At 43.7% G+C, this 23,359-nt stretch overlaps 1 protein-coding gene and 1 long non-coding RNA gene across 2 annotated transcripts; both read left to right on the top strand.

Moving 5' to 3' along the window:
• The first annotated feature begins 4,386 nt into the window (after positions 1-4,386).
• Positions 4,387-9,325, top strand: LOC144388404 (uncharacterized). Its single transcript, XM_078089516.1, has one exon. The coding sequence runs from the start codon at positions 6,612-6,614 to the stop codon at positions 7,629-7,631; it is 1,020 nt and encodes a 339-aa protein (XP_077945642.1). The 5' UTR covers positions 4,387-6,611; the 3' UTR covers positions 7,632-9,325.
• Positions 9,326-12,534: 3,209 nt separating this feature from the next.
• LOC144388405 (uncharacterized) lies at positions 12,535-15,054 on the top strand. The gene is made up of 2 exons (XR_013452772.1): positions 12,535-13,899; positions 13,967-15,054. It is a non-coding gene; the product is annotated as an uncharacterized LOC144388405 (long non-coding RNA).
• Positions 15,055-23,359: the final 8,305 nt, after the last annotated feature.

The raw sequence follows: 23,359 nt of genomic DNA, 5'->3' as shown, positions 1-23,359 counted from the left end.
TTTGTTGAAATAATTCCAACAGTTTTTGTTGCTATAGTGCTTTCTTTTTTAGGGGGAACGTTACCCTGTCTCGCTCTAGGTTCCCTACAGCAGTTTTGGAAGCTTTTGCCTTCCAAATAAAAGTAGGAATTCAGTAGTGATTTATGACTATTTAGACAAGTGGTTAACAGGGAGATGCAGGATTATGGAAATACTGCTTTCATATGAAATACACAGAACACGTCATGTGGTCTTCAGTGACCACTTAAATCTTTTGGCAGGCTGAAACCCCTCCCCCCCCTCCTCCCCCCGAGTCAGTTGCACAGGGCTCCTTTTCAATCTTCACTCCAAATATTTGACTTCCTTATGAACCTGACAGTTATAGTTTTTAGGGCTCACTGCAGTGACACAATCTACAGTCCAACATCTTCTTGATGGTCAATTCAGGTGTAAAAGACTCAAACAATGCGCTGTACTTAATAGGTGTGACGTCGGCAAAGGTGAACACTCAATTAGCCAGCATACAAACAATATGTAATCGCTAATCTCTCTTTGGAGGAGGGACACGTTTGGTTGTGATGTGGTGAGAAGGGCGCAGTGGAAAGAGGGGAGAGGATGTCACAGGCTGCAGAGAGACGACCATCTGGCCCACCTCCTCTCTAACCCCCATCACTCAACAACACTGAGGGGCTTTTCTCATCCAGGAGGTGGGAGAGCCAGGAGATGACCAAGGGGTCAGACTGACACGCAGACATGAATTTTTCACCGGCACATTTTCTTTGGGTAAATAATCCGTGTGTGTTGCCCACAGGCAGATGGTAGCTTATAAATCTTGGATTCAAAAATAAATACTTTTCAAAAAATAAAAAAATAAAGGTTTTTAGGGTTTCCCCAAGAGGAAAAAAATGTTCTTTTTGACTGGACTTCACTGTAAAAGTGTAGATTTGTTCCAGCAAAAGAAGGCTATACTTTGTATTGTCTTAGTTTGTATGATACATATTGTCGTCAATTCTTATCCGCTCACATCGTTTATTCCAAGTTAAAAAACATTTAAGTGTCATCTTTGGAGCTTTTGCATTTAAAATGTCTCTTGAAACTTTGCAGCTGTTGGATAAAGATCCTCTTGATTGTTGTCTGATCTGAAAAAGGTCAATGACTCTTTTAAAGGGACCTCAACAATATCCTACCAACATTATTGTGTAGAGCAGACCAACCCTAATGGCACCCAGAATTTACAGGTTTTTAATTTTTCATAACAGGTTTTATTAAACAGACCTGTGTTCAAACCTCTGTGGAAAACATCTGGCTATTGGTTGGCCAGAAAGGGTGGAACCCAATCACTGGGATTGCACCTGATAGTTGAGAGAGAAACGCAAAAAGAGGAAGGGGGAAAGTCTTTTTAGTTAAGTTGATCAATATAATCATAATTATTTTTTAAATGATCATCTTTAAAAACAAGACTTCCAGCGCTACTTTCTGACTTATCACTGGTCAGCCATCGACCACTTCACTTGTTCTTAGGCCAATTTTTATTTGTTTTGTTTTTACAAGGATCCTACATGGGTTTGAATAGAGGAGATTTCTTGTAAATCTGTCCGCATCCCTTCCTCTAGTTTATGCATGCACAGCATCCAATCATATTGTGAATCAATCTTGGAGTCAGTTTAGAAGATATTTTGGTTTACAAACCTACTCTATACTCTCACCTTATTGAGTCCATCTTTAATGGATGATGCATATAGATCAAGAGGCTCAATACAATGAAGGACCAACATGTTAACTGTGTATTTAGATTTTCTTTGGATCCTGTCAAAATCGCTAATTGCTAATTTTTATTTTGAATATTACCATGTTTTTAGGCAATAGTTGCGGTCTGGGAGAAGAGAATTATGTTGTTGATTAATTATATTTGCCTGCCTCACAAAAATAAATCAATGAAGAAATCTATTCAAATGTACAGCAGTTGATGTCTTTTCCAAAAATTGTAAAGGTTTATATTGTAACTTACTTTGCATTGCCACTCTTAGTTGCACAGGTAGAATGTAAATAATGTCTATTGGTCATTTGCAACCAATAAGCATTTCCTTAATTCAACACAATAGTTGTATATCTGTTTGGCAGGAAAGTCAAGGTCACGCACATCTGTTACACCATAAGGTATTTTTTCCGCAAATCAATCACATTCATATGAACCACTAACAAACAACAGTCAAGAAGTACAACTATTTACAGTTCTTCAACAAAAAGATCATTTGGAAACCCTAAAGCCCCATGAAATGCTGAAAATCCAGTCCAGCAGCGTCCTTGGTCCTCATGAGGTCCTTTACGTGGGTATCCTTACCTTTGATGGTGTATCTGCACCATGTCAGGAGACTGTGGCGCTGCGCCAGCGTCTCGCTGGGTGCGTCGCGGAGGCATATACCACTTGTAATGAGTTCCACCAGCAGAACCGAAGGACAAGCCTGCAGCAGACTGAGAAACTTTCATTTCTGCCGAGACGTCCCCGAAAACTCCCCAGTAAGGAAACACCCTGATGACTACACGTCCCATTTCTAAAGTTAACAGCTTCTTTTAAAACATATATGTGCAGTTAATAACCTCCTGGAATCATGCTGGAATCATATTTGGATCTTTTGGCAAAACATCACACACATTCCATCCATGATATACTCTGCTGTCGTGTTTATTAGTTTCCCACTGAACAGTAAATGTCCACTTTGGACGCGTCCCGCAGGGTTCAGCTGCTCGGTGTGTACGAGCACATGAGAAGAGTTTTCAGGCAACATAAAAAAAAGAAAAAGGTTCAGCCAATAAAAAAGTGTGATGTTTTGTCAATTTCCAGGGAGTTGGTCAACCTCTTGCCTCCATTTTCCTCTCCTCGTACCACTCTTCTCAAAAAAGACTCTCAATTCTTTTCATTTGGCGAGCAAACACTCCAGCTCGACGGAGCCGCGTGTTTTTTTGATGACCGTTTTTCCATTTTCGAAACTCTGAAACATCCCTTGTTTGCTGGAAGAGGATAATCACCCAACCCATGAAATGTTGATGAGCAAAATGAGCAGAGGCGTATTTGCCGTTCGAGAGGCTCATTAGAGAGCCAATCCCAGTGACGAGTCGCACGAGGCGGCAAGCACCTGCCTTCTGCCGGAGGCATGTCTCTCTTATTGCACTCGCTTTTTATTTACTCGCTCTCAAATTATTTTTTGGCTCTTAGTTGACAAAGATAAATGGAGGGATTAATATATATTGGACTAATCTGGAAGCTTTCGGTGGGGGTAGTGTTAGGGATTTAAGCCAGAAGTGCACCCCTAGTCATAGAATTTGTAGTGCGTGTAATAATGTTTAGTGTTAGAATTATAGTTTGTGTGATGTTAGATTAGTTATTACATTAACATGTTAGATGAAGTGAATGCAATTTCAATCAAACACAATTCATAGTCATTTAAATCATATAAACACTGTACACATTTACATTCTGTCACAATGTGATGTTAAAACCTGGGGACGGATGCCAATTGCCGTTCTTTATGGATTTCTCCCAATTTTATCCCCAAAAAGGGTTTTTTGGGAGTTTTTTCTCCTGTCAGGTAATAAAATGAACAACTTAATGTAAGGCAGCCGACTGAGGCAAATGTCTTGAAAATTGAACCACACGAACTGTTTTAGATCTTATGATGAAGTGTGATGAGCGGTGATCATTAATGATGGGTTGTTGTAATTAAAGTGTACTAGTTATAAGATGAAGACTTAAACGATGTATGCTTTGTTAAATTCACTCATTGAGGCATAAAGCCGAATGTATCTACATTGAGTGCATTGGAATGTGAGGGACAGATGGACAGTGAGGTTTCAGGTTACAGCTGCAGCATCACACCTCGACGTGAAGGGGACAATGGAGGAGGTGACCCTTTGGAGAAGAGGCCAATGACATTCAAATGCACCAAAGAAGACACACCTCAAGAGTTTTCAAAGGACCATGGCGGGGAAAAGACTGTTAGAACTTCTCCTGCAGCCGCGTTGATAAGTCACTTCAGACTTGCTCAGAGGATTCTCTATTTCGCGAAATATTCCACTGTTCGCTTAGTATTTCACTTTGTAATTGTAATCCCTATTACGTTGTTCAGTTATTAAATAACTTTTGATTTTTGAATTTAAACGAATTGACTCATTCGTGTCCTCGTTTCCGGCCGGGACGAGAACAGAGGATTGAGTCCTCCCTCGAGAGCTTCCGAAACCTTAACAGTTGGCGCCCAACGTGGGGCTCTCGTTGGGGGAAGGCGTTGCTGAGAGGTTTGACTGCAAGTACCACGGGTACAAACAAGGTAAAACAACCTTTTTCATGAATTCTGTGATAGGTGGTTTAGGAAGATTTAGAGTGGTGCTGGCAGTCGGCCATGAGGCAAGGCCTTAGATGCTAAAGACTAAAGGCTAGTACATTAATGACTTGGGTGAATATAATAAGCTGATATTGAATAACAGTGGGGACATACTTTTGCAAAGTGAATGCGAATGGGAGCCGGCTTTTAGAAATTCCAAACACGCGCGTTTGGTGCGTTCAGGTACACACTTAGAGCGTTAGAAAAATCCAGGCGGCGAACTGGTCTGCTGAGACATAAAGACCAGCAGGATAAAATCATAGAAGTAGACCCGTATGGGATTGGTTAGGGGGTTCGCATGAGGTGTGACGATGCGCATGTTGTCCACTAGGTTTCCCACAATAATTACGGCGTCTTTAGGGAAGACTCTTCTCTTCATTTCCCCTCTCTGTGCATAAAGTCCTTCACAATTAGGTATTGCAGGATTTAATAGATTGGGGGGGGGGAGCTTGCTCTACGGGATTGGCATACGGGGAAATCCAGCATCGACTGGTAAAATGATAATCCAGCATCGACTGGTAAAATGATAATCCAGCATCGACTGGTAAAGTGATAATCCAGCATCGACTGGTAAAGTTATAATCCAGCGGCGACTGGTGGAGGTTATAGTAAAGGAGAAATCCAGCATCGACTGGTAAGATCTGCTTAACATTTTCCACTCCCTAGAAATCCTATGAATTAGGTATATAGGTTGTCTAGAAGGGGGTGGGTGGCGGATATGCGCTTTAGTGTAAATGATAGTGTATATACATCTGAATGCTGGTGTGAGTGTGAGTGAGTGTTAGTACGTGGTGCGTGAGTGTTGGAGTTGCGGGGTGCATGTGCTTGATTGATGTATGGATGTTCCAAATTATGTTTTAATACGTGTATGTGATTGTTTAACAGTGTATATATATGTATAGAATCCGAACTGGAGACTGATCATCTCCGGCGTCGGGTTGTAAAACCGTAGCATATTAAGGTGTTGGTGAGTAGTCCAACCCGGACCACGTGAGGCTGCCTAGCTAGCGGCTAACGGGGTCTCATTGGTAATTCCACTGGGGAAATAGCGGGGCTTGCGGGTGCTGATAGCTTGACCACGTTGTGGGTTAGCAGTTAGCTTGAGCCCATTGTTCTTTGCTACGCCGGCACACGGCGTTTTACGATCCATGTGCTGAGGTGTGAGGCACTTCCTCTTTGGTAGTTCTGTGTTCGATCTTCAGCTATCGGCTGAACAGCGCTTCATGTGGTTGGAATAAGTGCACATCGTGAGGGGAAGCCCCTGAGTGTGCCATCTGGTGGATGTAGAGGGAATTACAAGAGGGGGAGTTCAATTTCCTCACTTGCTCCGTGTTCGGACGTTGACTTTGATGCACATTTGCCTTTACTAACTAGGATAGTGTAAAGATTGATAAGACAACTTGACGGATATCTGGATTGGTGTTGACGTTTATTTGAAACATTAAAGTGCTGTAATGTCACGTTGAATTTGGTTTGTACTATAGTTCTGCATCGATTTTGGATTGGAATTGGAGGTTGATTTAATTTTGATGTGGTGCTTTTGTGGACCTGTTATGAATTGTTTGATTTCGATCCCCAATGTTTAGCTGAAACCAGATTGACTGTCATTGCATTGTCTCTGGGTTGGGGGTGGATCATTGTTTATATTGTGGTATAATCACTGGCGGCATTTGTGGTGGAGTGCTTCTGCTCTACTTCCTGATCAATATTGCCGGCAGTTTGACTGTATCATCATAACTTTGATTAGTTTTGTAACCTTGATTAATAATTTGGAGTAATTCATTTTTAGACATCAAGATTAACTTTATTGAAGTTTAATTTTTAGACTTTTGAATTTTGAATGAAGATTGAGTTTTGATTTGAGATATAGTTAATTCTTTCTCTTTTTCCTCTGTACAATTGTAATCATAGTCTTTGGCATTGACCATTGATTATACTAATTTTTACAGTTTTCGTGATTGATTTGATTTTTTGGTGAGAGGTACTGATAAGTTGATTTAACCTAGTGGTCTAACAAGATACTTTAGTAAATTACACGGCAGTTATTGGACTGATTTGATGTTGTAAATTGCCCTCCTTACTTTTTAGATTTGGTTATTTGTTTTACTGTGTCGATTCTAGTCGATAGTTCAATTTGACATTTCCTCGGACAGCTGTTAGGGGTGACTTAGTTTGGGTTTTTCTTACAGTTAGTGACAGAGTACCACCTAGGACAGAAGGGACAGCTTAGCGGTTGTTTAGAGTATTCCAGGTTGCATGATGGCTGCGCTTACGACACAGGAACTGCTTGTCAGGGCCAGAGAGGAGGAAGCAGGTAGCTGTGAACATGGCCGTAAAACACCAAGTGAATACCAGGAGGCCGCAGAGGAGCTGTATATTACTTCAGGACTCCTGACTATCAAAATACACGTGCAGAGGACCCATCCAAACAACGACAAAGAAGGAGAGGTTGCGGATGGAGGACGTCATCACAATAGACATTGTATCCTGGTGAAGAAGGCTCCAAACCACTATGCAGACTATATTCTCCCTATAAGAAATGAGCCACCTGCAGCCTCCCCTGTCCCACAGTGCCCACTACTGAGAAAAGCCAACGGTCAGAGCGAGTTTGTGCCCTGGAGCCATCGGGACATGGAAGCGCTGGAGAAGGGACTGCCGCCATTGGGAGAAGGAGCTAACCCATGGATCCTGCTCTTTGAAAAATACACAATAGAAGATAAGTTGGGTCTTGGAGATATGAGAGCCTTAATAGCCCGTCTAGAGGGAACAGTCAACCTAAGAGCCTTAGAAGCAAGAGCGGGAACCACCAACCAAGAGGATGAGGCTCCATTTGATAAGAGAGCTGCGGAGACAAGGAGGCAAGAAGAACTGGGGACGATGACGCATCGACTCCTGAAGATCCAACTGGCAGCAGCAGATGCAGGAGCAACGAAAAAACAGAGAGTCAGGAAACAACTGTCGGTGAGAGATGAACAACCTCAATACCCTGTTCCTCCAGAAGCCACATATCCAACCGTAGGTCCAGCAGTGAGAAACCAATTGAGAGGATACCAGCAACCACCAAAGTACAGAGGGAGTGGATTCTACCAAGGAGGGTACGGGGGTGATGTGTGTTTTATATGTGGGCAGGTGGGACATTGGTCAAGAACGTGTCCAGTGAAATATGAAGGGAACACACGGTCAAATGCTCCTCCAGGAAGGTTTCCCAACTCACTGCAGCCCAGGCAGAACCAGAGGTTGGGCACACCCCAGCCTCCACCTCCCCATATGTGGTGACCACAGCAACAGATGCCACTTGCTTTGATGGAGACAAAGCAGACGAGCCCTAAACAACTAACTGGTGACACACCGACCCCCGCTGCTTTCCAACAGCTCAGATAAGCACCCTCAGTCTCTACGGTTTACGACTCACATTCCAGGAAGAGGAGACTAGAGATTATACACTGCTGAGAGTGTCAGCTGAAACTAGACTTAAACCCGTAGGGAAGATTGATTTTAAAAAAAGGAAATCAGTCATTGAAAATTAAGAGATAAGGTTGTGTAAGATTTAAAGGAGGAATGAAGGTGATAAGGAATTAGGAGAGTTGTTGTATATATTGTCGATTTTTTGGATTAATGTTTGTAGTTTTTCGAGTTTTCTCCTGAATTCAGAGATGGGCGGTAAATTGTTGGGTGCTGCTATTGAGTGTATAGTGCACGATACACTTGATACAGTATCTTGATGATTGAAGCAAATGTCTGATCAAAGGAACATTTATAGCACCAGTACACGAAATATGGAAATTTGTTACAGACGGTCATCCTGTAATGTTCAACAAGTAGTACACCCTTACATTTGGATACGCTAACCATGAGAGGTTGGTGATCTATCAGTAATGAATGAATGGATTGGATCAAACTAAGCATGAGCTGAGTTTGTGTTTGCAGGTAACAGACACGTCTCCCACCCTCTGCTTTGCTTTTGGGCTGAAGAGCAGTAAAAGTGGAGATTAACACTGGGGGGGGTCTGGAACAGATGGGTCTGATGCTAAGTTGATTTATTATCTCCTGGTACTTTTTGGGATCAAGGGACTCACAATCTTCATTGTTGTTTTATGACCCTGAAGGGTTTGGAGAACCTTTTGTTGATATCACCGGGGTTTGAGGTTCACATTCTGATACATTGATTGAAGTTTTAGAGACTGATACTGCAAATGCTCGACCACTTGTGAAAGTGGTCGCAAAGGTCAGCAAATTGACTGTAATGATGGAGGTCTTCAGTGAGGGCATCGAATGGTTTATTTTAATGGGGAAGTAAGCAGAGAAAAGAAAAGTAGGTTGAAATGTTATGAGAGACACACGCAGGTGTTTGATAGTATGACCAAGGGTAAATGGAAGTGTAAAAATGGGAAAACAGGTTGAAGAGTTATGCAGTAATGCATAGGTTTTCAAAGGTGATGACTCATCATGACCGAGCAAACAGGCTGAAGGTAAAAGGAGAAGAAATTGACTGTGAAGGTGAGAATGAGAGGTAACATTTTTGTGTAAACTTGGTATGAGCAGATTGCTTTGAGGTTAGACTGAACAAAGAGAACTTGGTTGGTCAATTAGTTCATGAAGACATGGAACAGTCATACACCATGAGGGTGAGACCTACAAGCAAAAACTCAAAGGGATCATTGAACGGGGACACGAAGGCAATATTGGTGTTAATTTTTCATGAGTTGACTATGGGGGTCAATAATCAGTTATGTCGAAGATTCCAAATTTCTATAAATAAATGGCTCCTCAAATCGGTTGGAAACAAGGCCGTTTGAGAAAGGCAATTTTCCAAAACAATGTGTAAATACTCTAGGAGCAGATAAAGATATGCAGAGGCATTCTTTACGTCAACGCATCACATGCTTCATTCAGCTGAGGCTCTAATCCAAAGCGACTTGCAGGAAGTGAATTTGAACAAGAGGGAACAGAACCAAAACAGCAAGAACAAAGAAGGGATTTCTCCTTCTAAGAAAGAAACATTCGTGAGTGTCATCCAGGTGCTAATTCTTCAGTTGTAGTAGTAGGTAGGTATGTGTGTTTATTATGTTCATTAGGGAACTCCTTCCACCATCAGGTGAACATCAGGAGTCAGGACAAATGATGACTTTGTTGGGAGTTTAGCTCCCAGTAAAAGAAACAACAGGCAGATGCTGAGATGGGAGTGAATTAGGGACGAGGATAGATTTCAAAGGGGATGCAGAGGTTGAAAGGGGATGGCGACTCATGGTCGAGGAGGGAGTGAGCAGACCTCCCTAAAACAACAACTGATAAGAGGAGGAATCCTGGGGAAGTGTCGGAGCCATAAAATCCATCCACAGGTTGTATTTCATCTCAGAGTCACCCAACAGGTTTAAGAATCACACACGGTTGGTATGGGGGGAATTATTTCACTATGATAAATTTACTGACACATTTTTCCTCGAATACATGTGCATGGCAATTGTTAACTATGTTTTGCTTTTCAGTAGGAACAGGCGACTCCAATGCGAGACGGTCCAGATCGGCAACGACACCCAGTAGAAACGGCGTTGAGGGGGTTTTACGACGTTGTTGGATAAGCCAGGAGGTGGCCGGGGGTGATTAGCATCACCAAAGGCTATGTGAAGGGATGCTTTTACACCTACCTCAACATGAGGGACTGGGGGAGAACAGAATACAACTAGAGTATCTGCCGATTTGGGAACATTATTGCATGCAGAGAAAAACACAATCATAAGATTCCAAACAACAGAGATGTGTAGATGACATAGATTTAAGGTGTTAAGAAGAACAATCAGTCTTTCTATCAATGAAACAACTCACAAATGGATTAGAATGTTTTTAGGAAAACACTAGATGTTAGAGTTTAGCTACTCAAGTGGCATTTTTGGGATAACAGCAGACGATGGCCAACGCAGGGATATCCAACCTGAACTTTTCTTCCTGGAACGAATGTGTAATGACATTGCTCTTCTCATTCACAGGCACAAGGATTGATGAGACACACAGATGATACAATTATTCCACATTAAAAGAAAACGCTAAAACTGGGAAATAAGTGGGTAAAATGTTGAGTTCCAGTTATGTTTAAATATGCACACACTAGATGGTAGAACTTGTTTGCTTGAAGAGTTTGGTAAACCAGAAAGAGCAACATGAATTGGGAGAGCACACACACACGCACACACTCACACGCACATCTAGACATACCTACACACACACACACACACATAGCTGCACCACTTGTGGTTCTCTATTCAACAGCCGATTGGGGAATCTTGTCCTAATGGGACCTCCGGTTAGCAGAGCAGTCTGCTCACAGGAACTGAGGTGATCCGAGGTCCAAGGAGGGAGCGTGAAGCTTAATCACACGTCTAGGATGACAGCTACGTGTCATCTGACCAAACCGCTGACAACAACAGATGTTCCAGCAGAGGAACATCAAGGAGGAGAAGTATAGGCACACACATACAACGAAGGAATCCACAAACACTGAGCTAATGTGACACACCATTTCCAGATTAGAGAAGGAACGGGAACTGCTGGGACACTTGATAAACACATATGATAAAAATGTTCAGGATGCAAACATACGCCAACGATATTACAGTAACAGAACTTGAGGATTTTGAATTCAGAGCGGCTATTCGGTTGCAATGACCAATCATTACCAAGATAAAACTAAGTAGCATTAGACACATTCACGGGGAACATTTGGACAGAAGGAGGAGAGAGAAGTCCACCATTTCATAGAATTGTGCCTATTCAGATAACTACAGCATTGTCTCGGTTAAAAGGCATATATCATAGTAAGAATTGAAAATAAGAATTGTTTTTAGGAGGCTGGAAGTTCTTGTATGTGTTGTTTCTATTTCACTCCAAACAGAGCTGAGATCATTATTCAATGCAGGTGGATCCACACGACAACAAGTGGAGAGATGGTGTCCATTTATGGAGGGAGAGTAAACTATGAAGGGCAGGGTCTCAACAATAGACCCACTGGTTATGTTCTCCTCCTCAACATGTGTTTTCAGCTTGAAGCATCACTGTGGCACCGCCACATATAGAGCGGCTATTCTGTTTGATGATGTTATCCCTCCAGAAACAAACAGGGATGGGAGCATCACTTGAAAGACACATCCAGAGCTGCCCCTGGGGGGGGGGTGAATATATGTCCTATAGTGTTTTTTCCTTTAGTTTCAGATACCTTGTCCCTATATAATGTGTTGAACTTTAAGCCACGGAGACCAGATTCACTAAGAGATCCAGGGGGACATCTTCAGGAGGGTTACCAACAGCAGCCATGTGGGAGAAAGATTGAATAAGGAATTATGTGTTACAAACTACACTGATTCCTCAGGGGAAACTCACGGTTTACCAATGACACTGATGCGGTTAACAGTAGACACAGTTACTGGTAGTTAAGATCACATCACCAGGAATAAACACCACCAGAGAAAGCCTTAAGAAGAAAGACAGATCTACATTAGTCTGAAGGTCACATAAATAAGCGAAAAGGATGCTAAGAAGGTGCCAAGGAGGGTGCCAGATGATGTTGAATTCCAGAATCAGATCACAGCTGGGTGTGGATTAAGGCCCATAAGCGCAAGTGGAGTGATCCAAGGTGGACCGGTCCTTGGGAGGTAGTATTGGCAACGTCACACTCGGTGAAGGTGAAAGGTAAAGCGGGAGCCACTTGGCATCATCTCACACATTGTGCACCTGCTAAGGCACCAAGCCAGACCCTTGCGGAGACCCGATTAAATACCAGGCAAGTTAATTCAGAGCCAAAAGACACAGGAGGGAACAAAGCAGCAGAAAATGTCTCGCCCACAGCGTAAGTATCAGTTGGTAGTAGGGGGTTCAAGTTCAGTTCGGGGAAGTGCAGCTGTTCACACAGGTGACGATGACATGACGTCTGTAAGTGATCTATCCCATCCCAGTCGACAAGATGTTTCCTTACCACCTAACATCCAAGCAGCAATTGCTCTCACGTTGACATTCAAGGAAAATATAACTGCATCTGTTCAATTTGATTATTGTGATATTGCAGCCTGCGGAGTCCAAGACCTCAGGTTTTGGAGGTCGGACCAATACTTGTGTTCCACCACCAACCGATGTGGACCAGGAGTCAGGTTTGGTAAGCCAGTGGAGCAGTACGGCTGTGACTGCGAGGAGGCAGAATGGAAGTTCGCACACACTGGTAGATGGAAGTCATCTAAAACTGGTCCTAAACCTGGGCTGCAAACCCGTTTAACGATGCGGAAAAACCGATATCCAGATTTGGCTAAATGTGGGGGAGGGTTGTGCAATCCACTAATAATCACATTGAAAAATCCAGAATTGGGGGACAGTGGACTATACGTGTTGAAAGGAGGGACATACGATATTGAAAGCCCACAAGGGTTGTTTAAGATTGTTGCTAAACCCTCTGCTAACAAACAGGAATCCACTGCTGATCAGGTTGGAGCTGAAGCTGACACTTCTTGGGAGGGTGTGGTAAGACGGGAAACTGGATTCTCGGAGTCTAATCTATGGCTCCAATGGGTACAGTATACTGCCACAAACGTGCACAGTACAGATTGTATAGTGTGTTCTCAACCTAGGCCTATGCCCACTCCTGTACGTTCCAGATTCAGACCAATAAGTCCTATATTCAAATGTATACTGGAGCTCTTTGTCCTGCAGACTCAGCCTGTCCACCATACTTGTCTAGAGTTCCAATGGGATTATCCGCCAGCTACCTTGAGCACGCCACCTCAATTTATGGTTCCAGATGGTACATTTGATTGCATAGTATCAGAGATAACGGGAGGGATAAAAGTAGGTGACATTGCAGGAGTAAACTGTACTACAGTTCAGTTTGCTAATGTCACTCGATATTCAAGTGTGTTGAATCAGACGATTTCCAGAGCCGACCTCTGGTGATGGTGTGGAACTAAGGTTATTTATCCAACGCTGCCAGCTAATTGGACGGGTACTTGTGCATTAGTGCAGCTTATCATGCCATTCTATGTCTTTCCAGTAAAGGAGACCACATTTCAAGACTTGATTTCACCACATCCTCACGTCGCCAGGAGAGCGAAGAGATCCACTAGTCCTGCGGGCTCATTTGATAGTCATGTGTACTTAGATGCCATTGGGGTGCCCAGAGGGGTGCCTGATGAGTTTAAAGCCAGGAATCAAATTGCGAGCGGCATAGAATCCTTTTTCTTCTGGTGGGTGACAATCAATAAAAATGTAGACTGGATTAATTACATATACTACAACCAGCAGCGATTTATAAATTTCACCCGGGATGCCATAACAGGGCTCCACGAGCAGTTGGATAAGACTAGTTTGATGGCATGGCAAAATAGAATGGCACTGGACATGATCTTGGCAGAGAAGGGAGGAGTCTGTAGAATGTTTGGATCTGCCTGTTGTACTTTCATTCCCAATAACACAGCTCCTGGTGGCTTGGTGACCAGAGCACAAGCCCCACTGACAGCTTGAACCAGCAGCTGACAGACAACTAAGGCGACGACAATCCTCTCACCAACGGGTTTGTCAGTATTATTGCACAACGGAAAAGTGCATTCCTGTCTGCGTTAACCCTTCTTGTGTTACAGTCATGAACTAGTCCACTACGGATGAAGCTGCATCTCCTGCATCCGAGGATTCCTGCAGGGATTGATCGATATTGTGTTTAGTGAGACTAGTATACAGGGAAATCGGTAGCGAGTAGATGATGAGGGACAATCACTGTTGACGGATGTGACTGTATGATAATTTTTCTGTCTTTGAGGGATGCTCACAGTGAACTGTGAGCAAGGAGGGAATTGTTAGGGATTTAAGCCAGAAGTGCACCCCTAGTCATAGAATTTGTAGTGCGTGTAATAATGTTTAGTGTTAGAATTATAGTTTGTGTGATGTTAGATTAGTTATTACATTAACATGTTAGATGAAGTGAATGCAATTTCAATCAAACACAATTCATAGTCATTTAAATCATATAAACACTGTACACATTTACATTCTGTCACAATGTGATGTTAAAACCTGGGGACGGATGCCAATTGCCGTTCTTTATGGATTTCTCCCAATTTTATCCCCAAAAAGGGTTTTTTGGGAGTTTTTTCTCCTGTCAGGTAATAAAATGAACAACTTAATGTAAGGCAGCCGACTGAGGCAAATGTCTTGAAAATTGAACCACACGAACTGTTTTAGATCTTATGATGAAGTGTGATGAGCGGTGATCATTAATGATGGGTTGTTGTAATTAAAGTGTACTAGTTATAAGATGAAGACTTAAACGATGTATGCTTTGTTAAATTCACTCATTGAGGCATAAAGCCGAATGTATCTACATTGAGTGCATTGGAATGTGAGGGACAGATGGACAGTGAGGTTTCAGGTTACAGCTGCAGCATCACACCTCGACGTGAAGGGGACAATGGAGGAGGTGACCCTTTGGAGAAGAGGCCAATGACATTCAAATGCACCAAAGAAGACACACCTCAAGAGTTTTCAAAGGACCATGGCGGGGAAAAGACTGTTAGAACTTCTCCTGCAGCCGCGTTGATAAGTCACTTCAGACTTGCTCAGAGGATTCTCTATTTCGCGAAATATTCCACTGTTCGCTTAGTATTTCACTTTGTAATTGTAATCCCTATTACGTTGTTCAGTTATTAAATAACTTTTGATTTTTGAATTTAAACGAATTGACTCATTCGTGTCCTCGTTTCCGGCCGGGACGAGAACAGAGGATTGAGTCCTCCCTCGAGAGCTTCCGAAACCTTAACAGTAGCCGAGAGCCTGGATAGTATTTCCCTCAGGTAACCAAACGCAGGCCCGATGGATTAAGAGCCATTTGAGGTAAGGCTTAGCCGTGATCCAAAGCTATTAGCAGAACATGGCTGTGGGAGGAAGAAGAAGAAAAAAACGCCAAGGGGAGGGGAACCGGGAGGCTTTTTAATTGCCTGCAAATGATTATAATTCAGAAATGCTTGTTAACACACGATTGCACTCAAAAAGACATGCATTTAGTTAAAATAAATTAGAATTAGGTCTTAGCGTTTGAAAACAACACCACATTAAAAATCCTGCTGCATACCAGCATGTACCCCCGAGCACAGTGGCAGGTTTTGTTATGTTAATGAGGAAGGTGGAGAGAGAAAAGGAAAACGTATACCTCCAATATCACCTACACAGAATATTTCTCCTTGGTTTGTATCAAAGATGTACGACATTTAACATTCACTTGGTTTCTCTCAAGAACCGACCCCCCCCCCCCCCCCCAGCTTGTGTTTCCACCAAGCTCCACCAATTAATTGTATCTTTAATTGCTTCCATAAATGGCCCGTGGTTAAAGCATTTATGCGTTTCATTGTTTTTTACACTGTGAGAATCGTGTTCACTTGTTTCCTCACATTGTTCCAATGTTAATATATGACTATGTGGATATTACATCAAATTAAAGTTTTTTACATGATTTTAGTTCAGACATTAGTTTTTTGGACCTTTCAATTATAGAAACCCACCACTTTAGTCCTTTTTATCCCGTCAAACAGGCCTTAACATCCGTGCAGGCAGACATTATGAGCACAGGAGTTGCTATGTGAGCAACACTTATTTATACTTCATACAGTCAGTTTGGCAGAATTTTTGACAGAAATACAAGTTCTCTGTTTGGAAAGTTATTCCTAGTGCCTAATATTTGAGAAGAAGACACACCCAACCGTACCGTGTGTACTGAATGTAGTTCTCATTCACTGAATTGCATCAAACATTCATATTTATTAATCCTGACATAAAAGGAAGTGATCTACAATGTTCAATTGAAATAGCTAGCAAACATAATAGCAAGCTATAGGTGAACGCTGCGGAAAGATCTGACTCTCGGCACACATAATTGAAATAATTCTTTCCAGCAGTGAACGATGATTTATGGACCACAACAGAAGAGCAGAATGTTATAAGTAGAACAATATTTTCAACCAGTTGGCAAAAAATAAAGAAAACAAAGGGGCGTTTGAACATGCGGCATGTAAACATGTTCCAGTAAGACCCAAAACAACCAGTGCTGTTGCAAATGAACATACATGAACAATAGAAAAGTGTCCTGAGCGACATATTGTGACGCATAGTGGCAAACACACGATCACGAAGGAGAGACCCAGTCACCGAGAAGACACTGCAGGACCCCGAGGACATCAGGAAGGAGAGACGCCAGCACGGCGAGGAGAAGGGAACCTGCCTGCAGGTCCACGACCCCCTCTGTGATCCTACCGTGTCAGATGCGCTGATTATTACCACTACTCCCAGAATATAATCTCCAGATCAGACATAAGAAGGGTGCTGACAACATTGTTTCTGATGCATTATCTAGATTGCAATGTTTACGCAGCGTGGCATAACGCTGCAAGTTAAGTATATTTTCTCGAAGCGTCCCCTGACGTAGTTCAGCATACAGAGTGTGTGTGTGTTTCAGGCCTCCTCAGTCCCCGATGAGCAAACCCACGGCGCTTGTTTGCTGCTGTGTGAGGTGTGCCATCGTGCAGCTCACTGGGCAAGTTCTTCAAGGGTTCTCTGCCGTTTGTTTTAGGATCCTTGTATTCTCCTGTTTGGCGGCTCGGTAGGCGCTCAGTTTCATTTCTCTTCATTTCGATGGGTGAGCTGAACTCATTTTATTTAGTTAGCGGGGGAGCTTTGTTTGATGTGAAGTTAATGTTCAATAAATGTGAGGCTTCCTAACAGATATTGTCCGTTTTCTTCTTCCTTTAGCCCACAAACAATCCAGCTGCTGCTTATGTCACAGCCGGTATATACTAATGGGGAGATCGTTAGGTAAATTCCAGGCAATTCTGTTGACCTACAATCAAGTTCCGCAAAAACATGTCTGAAACCGACCATCATGGCACTCTGGTGTTTATAAACCCCAGAATTGTGAAAATGTTTCTTGTCAAACAGGTCTATTCAAAGTGGAGCTGTTGTAGTAGAACCCATCCGACAGAAGGTGGTGCCACAGACCAATGAGTCCTGGGACTCGTTCACTGGAGGAAGTAATTCCAGGGACAGAAACAGCTCACTAATGTGGTCACACAGTAAAGCTTGACTGACATATTCCCAGCAGTTTTAACGTTGTGTTCCATCCACCCTGTGACAGGTTCTCCATTTTCCTCCTGACCTTCGCTGCCAAGTATCGCCACTGTAAAACAAGTGCCATAAAACACTGTCCAGCTGGTGATAACGAGCCCTCACATCTAGCAGGTGGTGCTCCGTATGTAACGTCCCCTCCATACAACCAGCCGGTTATGGCTTTATTGCCCCAAACATCCCCTTCATATCTGCCTGCTTCCCAGCCACAGCCAGGTAAGACCACCTGTCGGAACAAAGATAAGACAATAAGAGGGATTGCGTGTAGTAATAGCTTGGCAAGAACTGGATATGGCCACTGTAATAAGTGTGTGTGTGTGTGTGTGTGTGTGTGTGTGTGTGTGTGTGTGTGTGTGTGGGTAATGAAAGTCATTACATTTTATGGTTTGAACTTGATTTAGTGTTGAGGTCAAATTTGGTCTATGCTGGAGCTGGTGTTGGCCATCAGTGATCAATGAAATGAAATAATGTAAGTCAATGTAATACCCCCCCTTTAAAAAACACAACTGTGTTTGCAGTGAGAATTTAATTTGGGAGAAAAGGCAAATTGTTTTCTCAAAAGATGTAGCAATGGTCCAACATGTCCACTGGAGGGCAATGCTGCTCCCCGAAACGTCAAGCCTTTCATTTATTTGAAACCTCATTATTTATTGAGTAATTCTTATTAGCAGTGGTTTGGTTTTTTTTGGTACGTGAATTTAGAAAAACTCATAAATTCTAAATCAGCTCGAAAGAGGCGAACGACATACTTGTTTTAAAGCACATGAACACCGAGCGGCTGCATTAAACCCGTGTGCTGTTGTCCATCTCGCTGGCTCGTCTGCAGGGCCTCGCCGCTGGACTCGCGGACAAAAGTCGCTCGCCTGCGGCCCGGGTCCGGCATCGCGCTTATACAAACTGGGCCGGCTGATTATTTTCCCGCTTTGATTTACCAACATGCCACTGAGATCGGGCAGATCAACGGCTAGCTTTTTCAGTGCTCTGCTTTTCAGAGCGACGTGCTGTAAGTCCGAGGATCTCTGTGCAAACAGCCTCTTTATGACAGAGAGCGAGGTGAGTGGCTTCAGACACTACAAGCCAGACAACTCATCAAACAAACACACTAAAGGCACTGAGTGCACTCACTCTGTTCCATCTGATTTGTGTTATTAGAGCATTTATTCACACATATCACAAAATATTGTTTCCCTATATGCTGTCACAGAATTTGACCACACTGGCATTTGGTGCGATCATGCTGCATGTTCAGTTTTTTCCTCCTCTTCTATCTTGATAAGCTGGGAAACGTATTCCTCCCTCGACTCTGGCAGTATTAAGAAAGTTTTAGTGTTTATACAGCACATGGAGAGGTGCCATCTTTTCTACGAGGGCTTTAGCACATTTCAGCACCTAGCTAGCGGGCTCAGCTCTCTATCCGGATCCCGCCTGATGAAGCTGCACAACTCCCAGCTGCGCGGTTCTTTTCACCAACCAACCTGGCAACAGCTTTAGCGCTAATCTCCCTCTACTGATTTCTCTTTGAGTCATTTTGCTTTATTGTTTCTGCAATGTGAGAGTTGATGACTGATCATTTTAATGTTCTGCCACCTCTCCAAATCTCTCAGCGTTCCTTATCTGGAGATAAAATCACAGAGCATGGTAATGGTTGAAGTGAACGCAGGTGCACGTTGTGTTCGTTGCAAAGCGTAGCGGGGGGAAATGAAGCATGTTTAGTAAATCCTTGCGACCACAGAGATATAAACCCAAAAGAAGTGTGCCGCAAACGCTGTCTCAAAAAAAACCCCAACCCGAACAGCTTAAAATTAAAAGTGTCTGCTAATTCAAACTAAATCAGTGTAAGCAGTCGCTATGTAGCCTAAACCCTGTCGAATGCTCTGACAACTATCACAACACGGTGAGTTCAAAGCCGAGGCGGCAGAGTCGGGGTCCAGGCGGCATCAGCGGGCTGAGAGCGCGATGATGCGCTGGCGTTATCCCCGAAAACGCCAGGATGTCAGAAGGCCCCCCCCCCCCCGACAGAGTGCATCCCTGCCGCTTCACAACAGCCCCACGCACTGCACGCACGCCGAGGATGCTGGCCCCACACCACTTCGTTTTTCCTCGCATCCATAAACGGATGTTTCCAAGAGACATCTAAAGCGCTTAAGCAAAGTAGCAGTCAAATGAGCAACAACATCTGCTATATGGTATCGTCACGATATTTCCCAATGGCAATACAAAAAAACGATGTGACCGCACATGTAAATGCTTCCTTTTCTTTTTCAATTCCCGGATTTAAAAATGGTGCCTTCAGACCGATGACCATTGTGAGGATTAGGAAAATGTCCTTCACGGAATCAATATTGATTTCCATAGTGGCATAAGAACAATAAAAGTCCGACAATGGTCCGACAAGAAACGGCGGTTAGGAGGTGTCCCACTGGGTGGCGTGCATGAAAACATACCGTACCACGGTGAATCTTGTGGTCTGCCCTATTCCACAACAGTGAGTAATGAAGCAACTGCCACAACTGTCAGTCTGGTGCCTTCTTAGTCAGCCGTGAGCAGCGTCCTAACCGCCAGCGTCCGTCTCATTCACATTCGCGACGCCTGCGCGGATTCATTAATGCATGCTCATTCTCTTCTTTTTCCAAATGTCCAGGCACTCAAAACTGTTTACGTCGCGGTCAGTTCCACAAATGCATCTACACCGAATAACCCCTCAAAGGCTTGATGGACATCTTGGTGAAAACACAATGGAACGCAATGGCCTGAGTTTTTCCCGTGCTGTTTTGCTTGGGATCTCTCCAGTGCCAAAGTAGGCCTGGTTTGCAGCCATGTGTGACCGGGGCACTTACTGGCTCACACTAATGACCCTAATTGGGAAAGTGGGCTCCGTTTCAGGGTCACCGAGAGACTGACTGGCATGTGAGGAATGTGACCGGGTGGCACCCGCCTATTGTCCACGTTCCCCCTATCAATTAGCTGCTCACTGCAGGGGACACCCTCCGTCTCGCTAGTCGCCGCTATTTCTCTCAAAATAACTGGACAATGTTTATGAAACCTGTCCTCCAAGCGACGGCTTAATTAGCTTGTGTGCAGAATTGCGGCCTTTCGGGCTAATATCCAAGTGATATCCGTGGCTGCAAAGCAGACTCCATCCATCCCTTCTGCCAAACACCACTGGTACAGATAGCTTCCCCTTGTTAATAAAAGAAGGGTTGGGTTTTTTGTGTTAGTGTTCCACACTAAACCGGAATCAGGTTCTGCACCGCATGGGATGACGGTTCAGGTGAGTTTCACATTAACAAGCCGTGTTGCAAACCCCCCCCCAACCCCCCCTTTTGGCATCACACCGTCAATTAATCAACCGTTTGATGTGGTTGGCTTTGTGCTCCACTCCCTCGACGCCTTCATGAATGGACCCGTTGTTGCAACTTCGGGACGCAACTTCAGTCAAGAGTTTTCAAACCATTCTTTGGTGTTCTGTGTAAGACTCTTTTTGGTTGACATTGCATGCTGAATGTATTGACATATAGAAATGTGTGGTGCTGCTGGAATGTCTTTGTTGGAGTGTTGTATTGAACCGTTTTTTGTTGGCATTAAATCAAGGTGGAAAAGGACACATTTTGACGTGGGTTCGATAGCATTTCATAGACTCGGATTTCACACAGCACATTATCTAGCATTTACGTTTTACCATCTCAAGGGCATGATGTGTACAACAAACAGACTTCTGTGTGCCTCTCTGATCTTTTTCTGGGCTGTGGTATCCATTCAGCTCTCACCCTGAGCGTGCTACTGCCGCTGCCACCTGCATCCCTGCGGTGCCGCTCAGATGTGGCTTTAACTAATACCTGCACTATGCTCCTCTCAGACCTGCCTTGCATTGTTTGCTGTGCAGTAAATAAAATAAAAATCTCTTTGGAACTTGCACTCTTCCACGAATTGAGGATAATATAAGTATTCTGTCTCACTATAGTTAAGGGTGCAGATTGTCACATTGTAGTTAAATGTGGCTGGAAGAATATACAGCAACCCACACAAATTGTGGGCCTGTAAAATGTGTGCGATCGGGTTGGGAGAATAGCCAGGTGTCAGTAATGTCCTCGCTCAAATAAAGTCTTTCCACGAATCAGTGACAAACCTTCACGCGGAACCGTTTACATTCTACGATGACTGTTTAATTTTTATACTTGCTAAAGCTTAGCACAAGTCGCTGAAAAGACATGGGTGTGAGCCACGCGCAATCGGGTATGTGTGTCAACAGCACTGGCCCGCAGGTGAACCCTTGGATACACCTCGTGAGGAGGGAGAAGAAAAGGGAAAGGCAAAGAAAGATGGAGAGAGGCGGGTGTGGCCCGCTAAGTGAGTCAGCCCGAGTCTGCTGAGTGACAAATCAAACGCCAATTGACAGAGCGCACTCTGGCTCCGAATTCACTGGCTCCCTCCACTGCACAGGTGGTCTTTGTCTCACGCAACACACCCGCCCGCGCAAACACACACATCGGCAACCTGCGCGGCGGGCGGTGCAGCCTCAGTGGCTGATTGCTCTCTGCATTAAACAGGTTAATCTGCAGGAAAAACAATAGTATTTGAGTTTGACAAACACTCCTGATCACACATAGGGGTTCAATATTCAACAGGAAAACAGCAACAGCAACACAAATAACAATTTCTTATTTTGTTGTCCATTAATACGACGTTGCGGACCTGATCCAGTGCCCCGTGTGTGACCTATCGCAGTTGCGACACAACCTGCCTGAATCTGACCTCATCTGCACACAACTGTGACACTTGATTGATGGGCTCCGAGGTGAACCTCTGCGTCGGGCCCCAGGTCAGTCTCATTGTGCTGATCCTTGAAGGGAGTGGTGACGTTGTCCCCGATAAATTGATGGCGCTTCCAGGAAGGAGGGAGGTAATACAAGTGGCACACAGAGAGACCTGCTCGACCTCCTTTTGCACGGCTTTTGTTTTTTAGCTGTTTCTCTCTCTCTGTGCCCCTCACACACACACACACACACACACACACACACACACACACACACACACAGTGGAACAAAGAGAAACCACTTTCACTTGTCAGTCACCGCTCCGGTTTACCTTGATAACTTTGGCATACTGTCAAACTTTAATCCATAATAGGCGTGTTTGCGAAGCAAAGAATCCCTAAGAATGATCTATTTGCTCATTCCTTAGGTCTTGTTTAAATAAATGCATTACATAAACTCTTTCTGTATTTGTTTGTAAACATCAGGAGATGACGCGCTGAGCAAATTTACTCTCATGTGTGGTCACGGGGGTGCTGAAGTAGCTCTGACTCATATTGCCACCAACAGCTATAAGGCATTTATGCATGTTGGTGTTTGTAGAATGAACTTTTTCTTAAATTGAAGATGAGTTTGTAAACACCGACCGACTCTGGGGCTTTATAGAATAAAACGTACACAGAATGTTTAGTTTGAAATGATGAAAAAATGATTTTCCATCCATCGAAAACAAGTTGAATGATGATTGCAGTCAGAATTTGGAGTGCGGTCCGAGTCCTGACCCATCCGTCAGGTGAAATCAACAACATGTCCTCCTCTCCGTCTTTGGACTGCATGCATTTTGCACACTATTGAATGAATCAGGATTTCCACCAGCAGATATAACCCACCGAGACCCACTGCGAAAATTTTGTAAATTTGAAATGCTCTGTCATGCTCAGCGTGTTAAACATCTTAGGAACAGACTTGCAACCCGCCCGCCTGTCTGCTTCCCTGTCTGTACTCCACCTCGGGAGACGGGGATTAGAGGCCTTGGAGGACTGACTGTATGGATGGTGTATGAATAACTTGGAGAAGAGGTGACAGACGGGACAGATCGCGTCTCATCACCAGTAA

The sequence above is a fragment of the Gasterosteus aculeatus genome, chromosome 15 (genome assembly GCF_964276395.1).
Source record: "Gasterosteus aculeatus chromosome 15, fGasAcu3.hap1.1, whole genome shotgun sequence".
Classification (NCBI taxonomy): domain Eukaryota; kingdom Metazoa; phylum Chordata; class Actinopteri; order Perciformes; family Gasterosteidae; genus Gasterosteus; species Gasterosteus aculeatus.
This window is presented reverse-complemented; position numbering and strand designations above follow the sequence as displayed.

Bases quoted from the DNA above. Each gene is read 5' to 3' on its own strand.
- LOC144388404 (XM_078089516.1), top strand. From the start codon at position 6,612: ATGATGGCTGCGCTTACGACACAGGAACTGCTTGTCAGGGCCAGAGAG.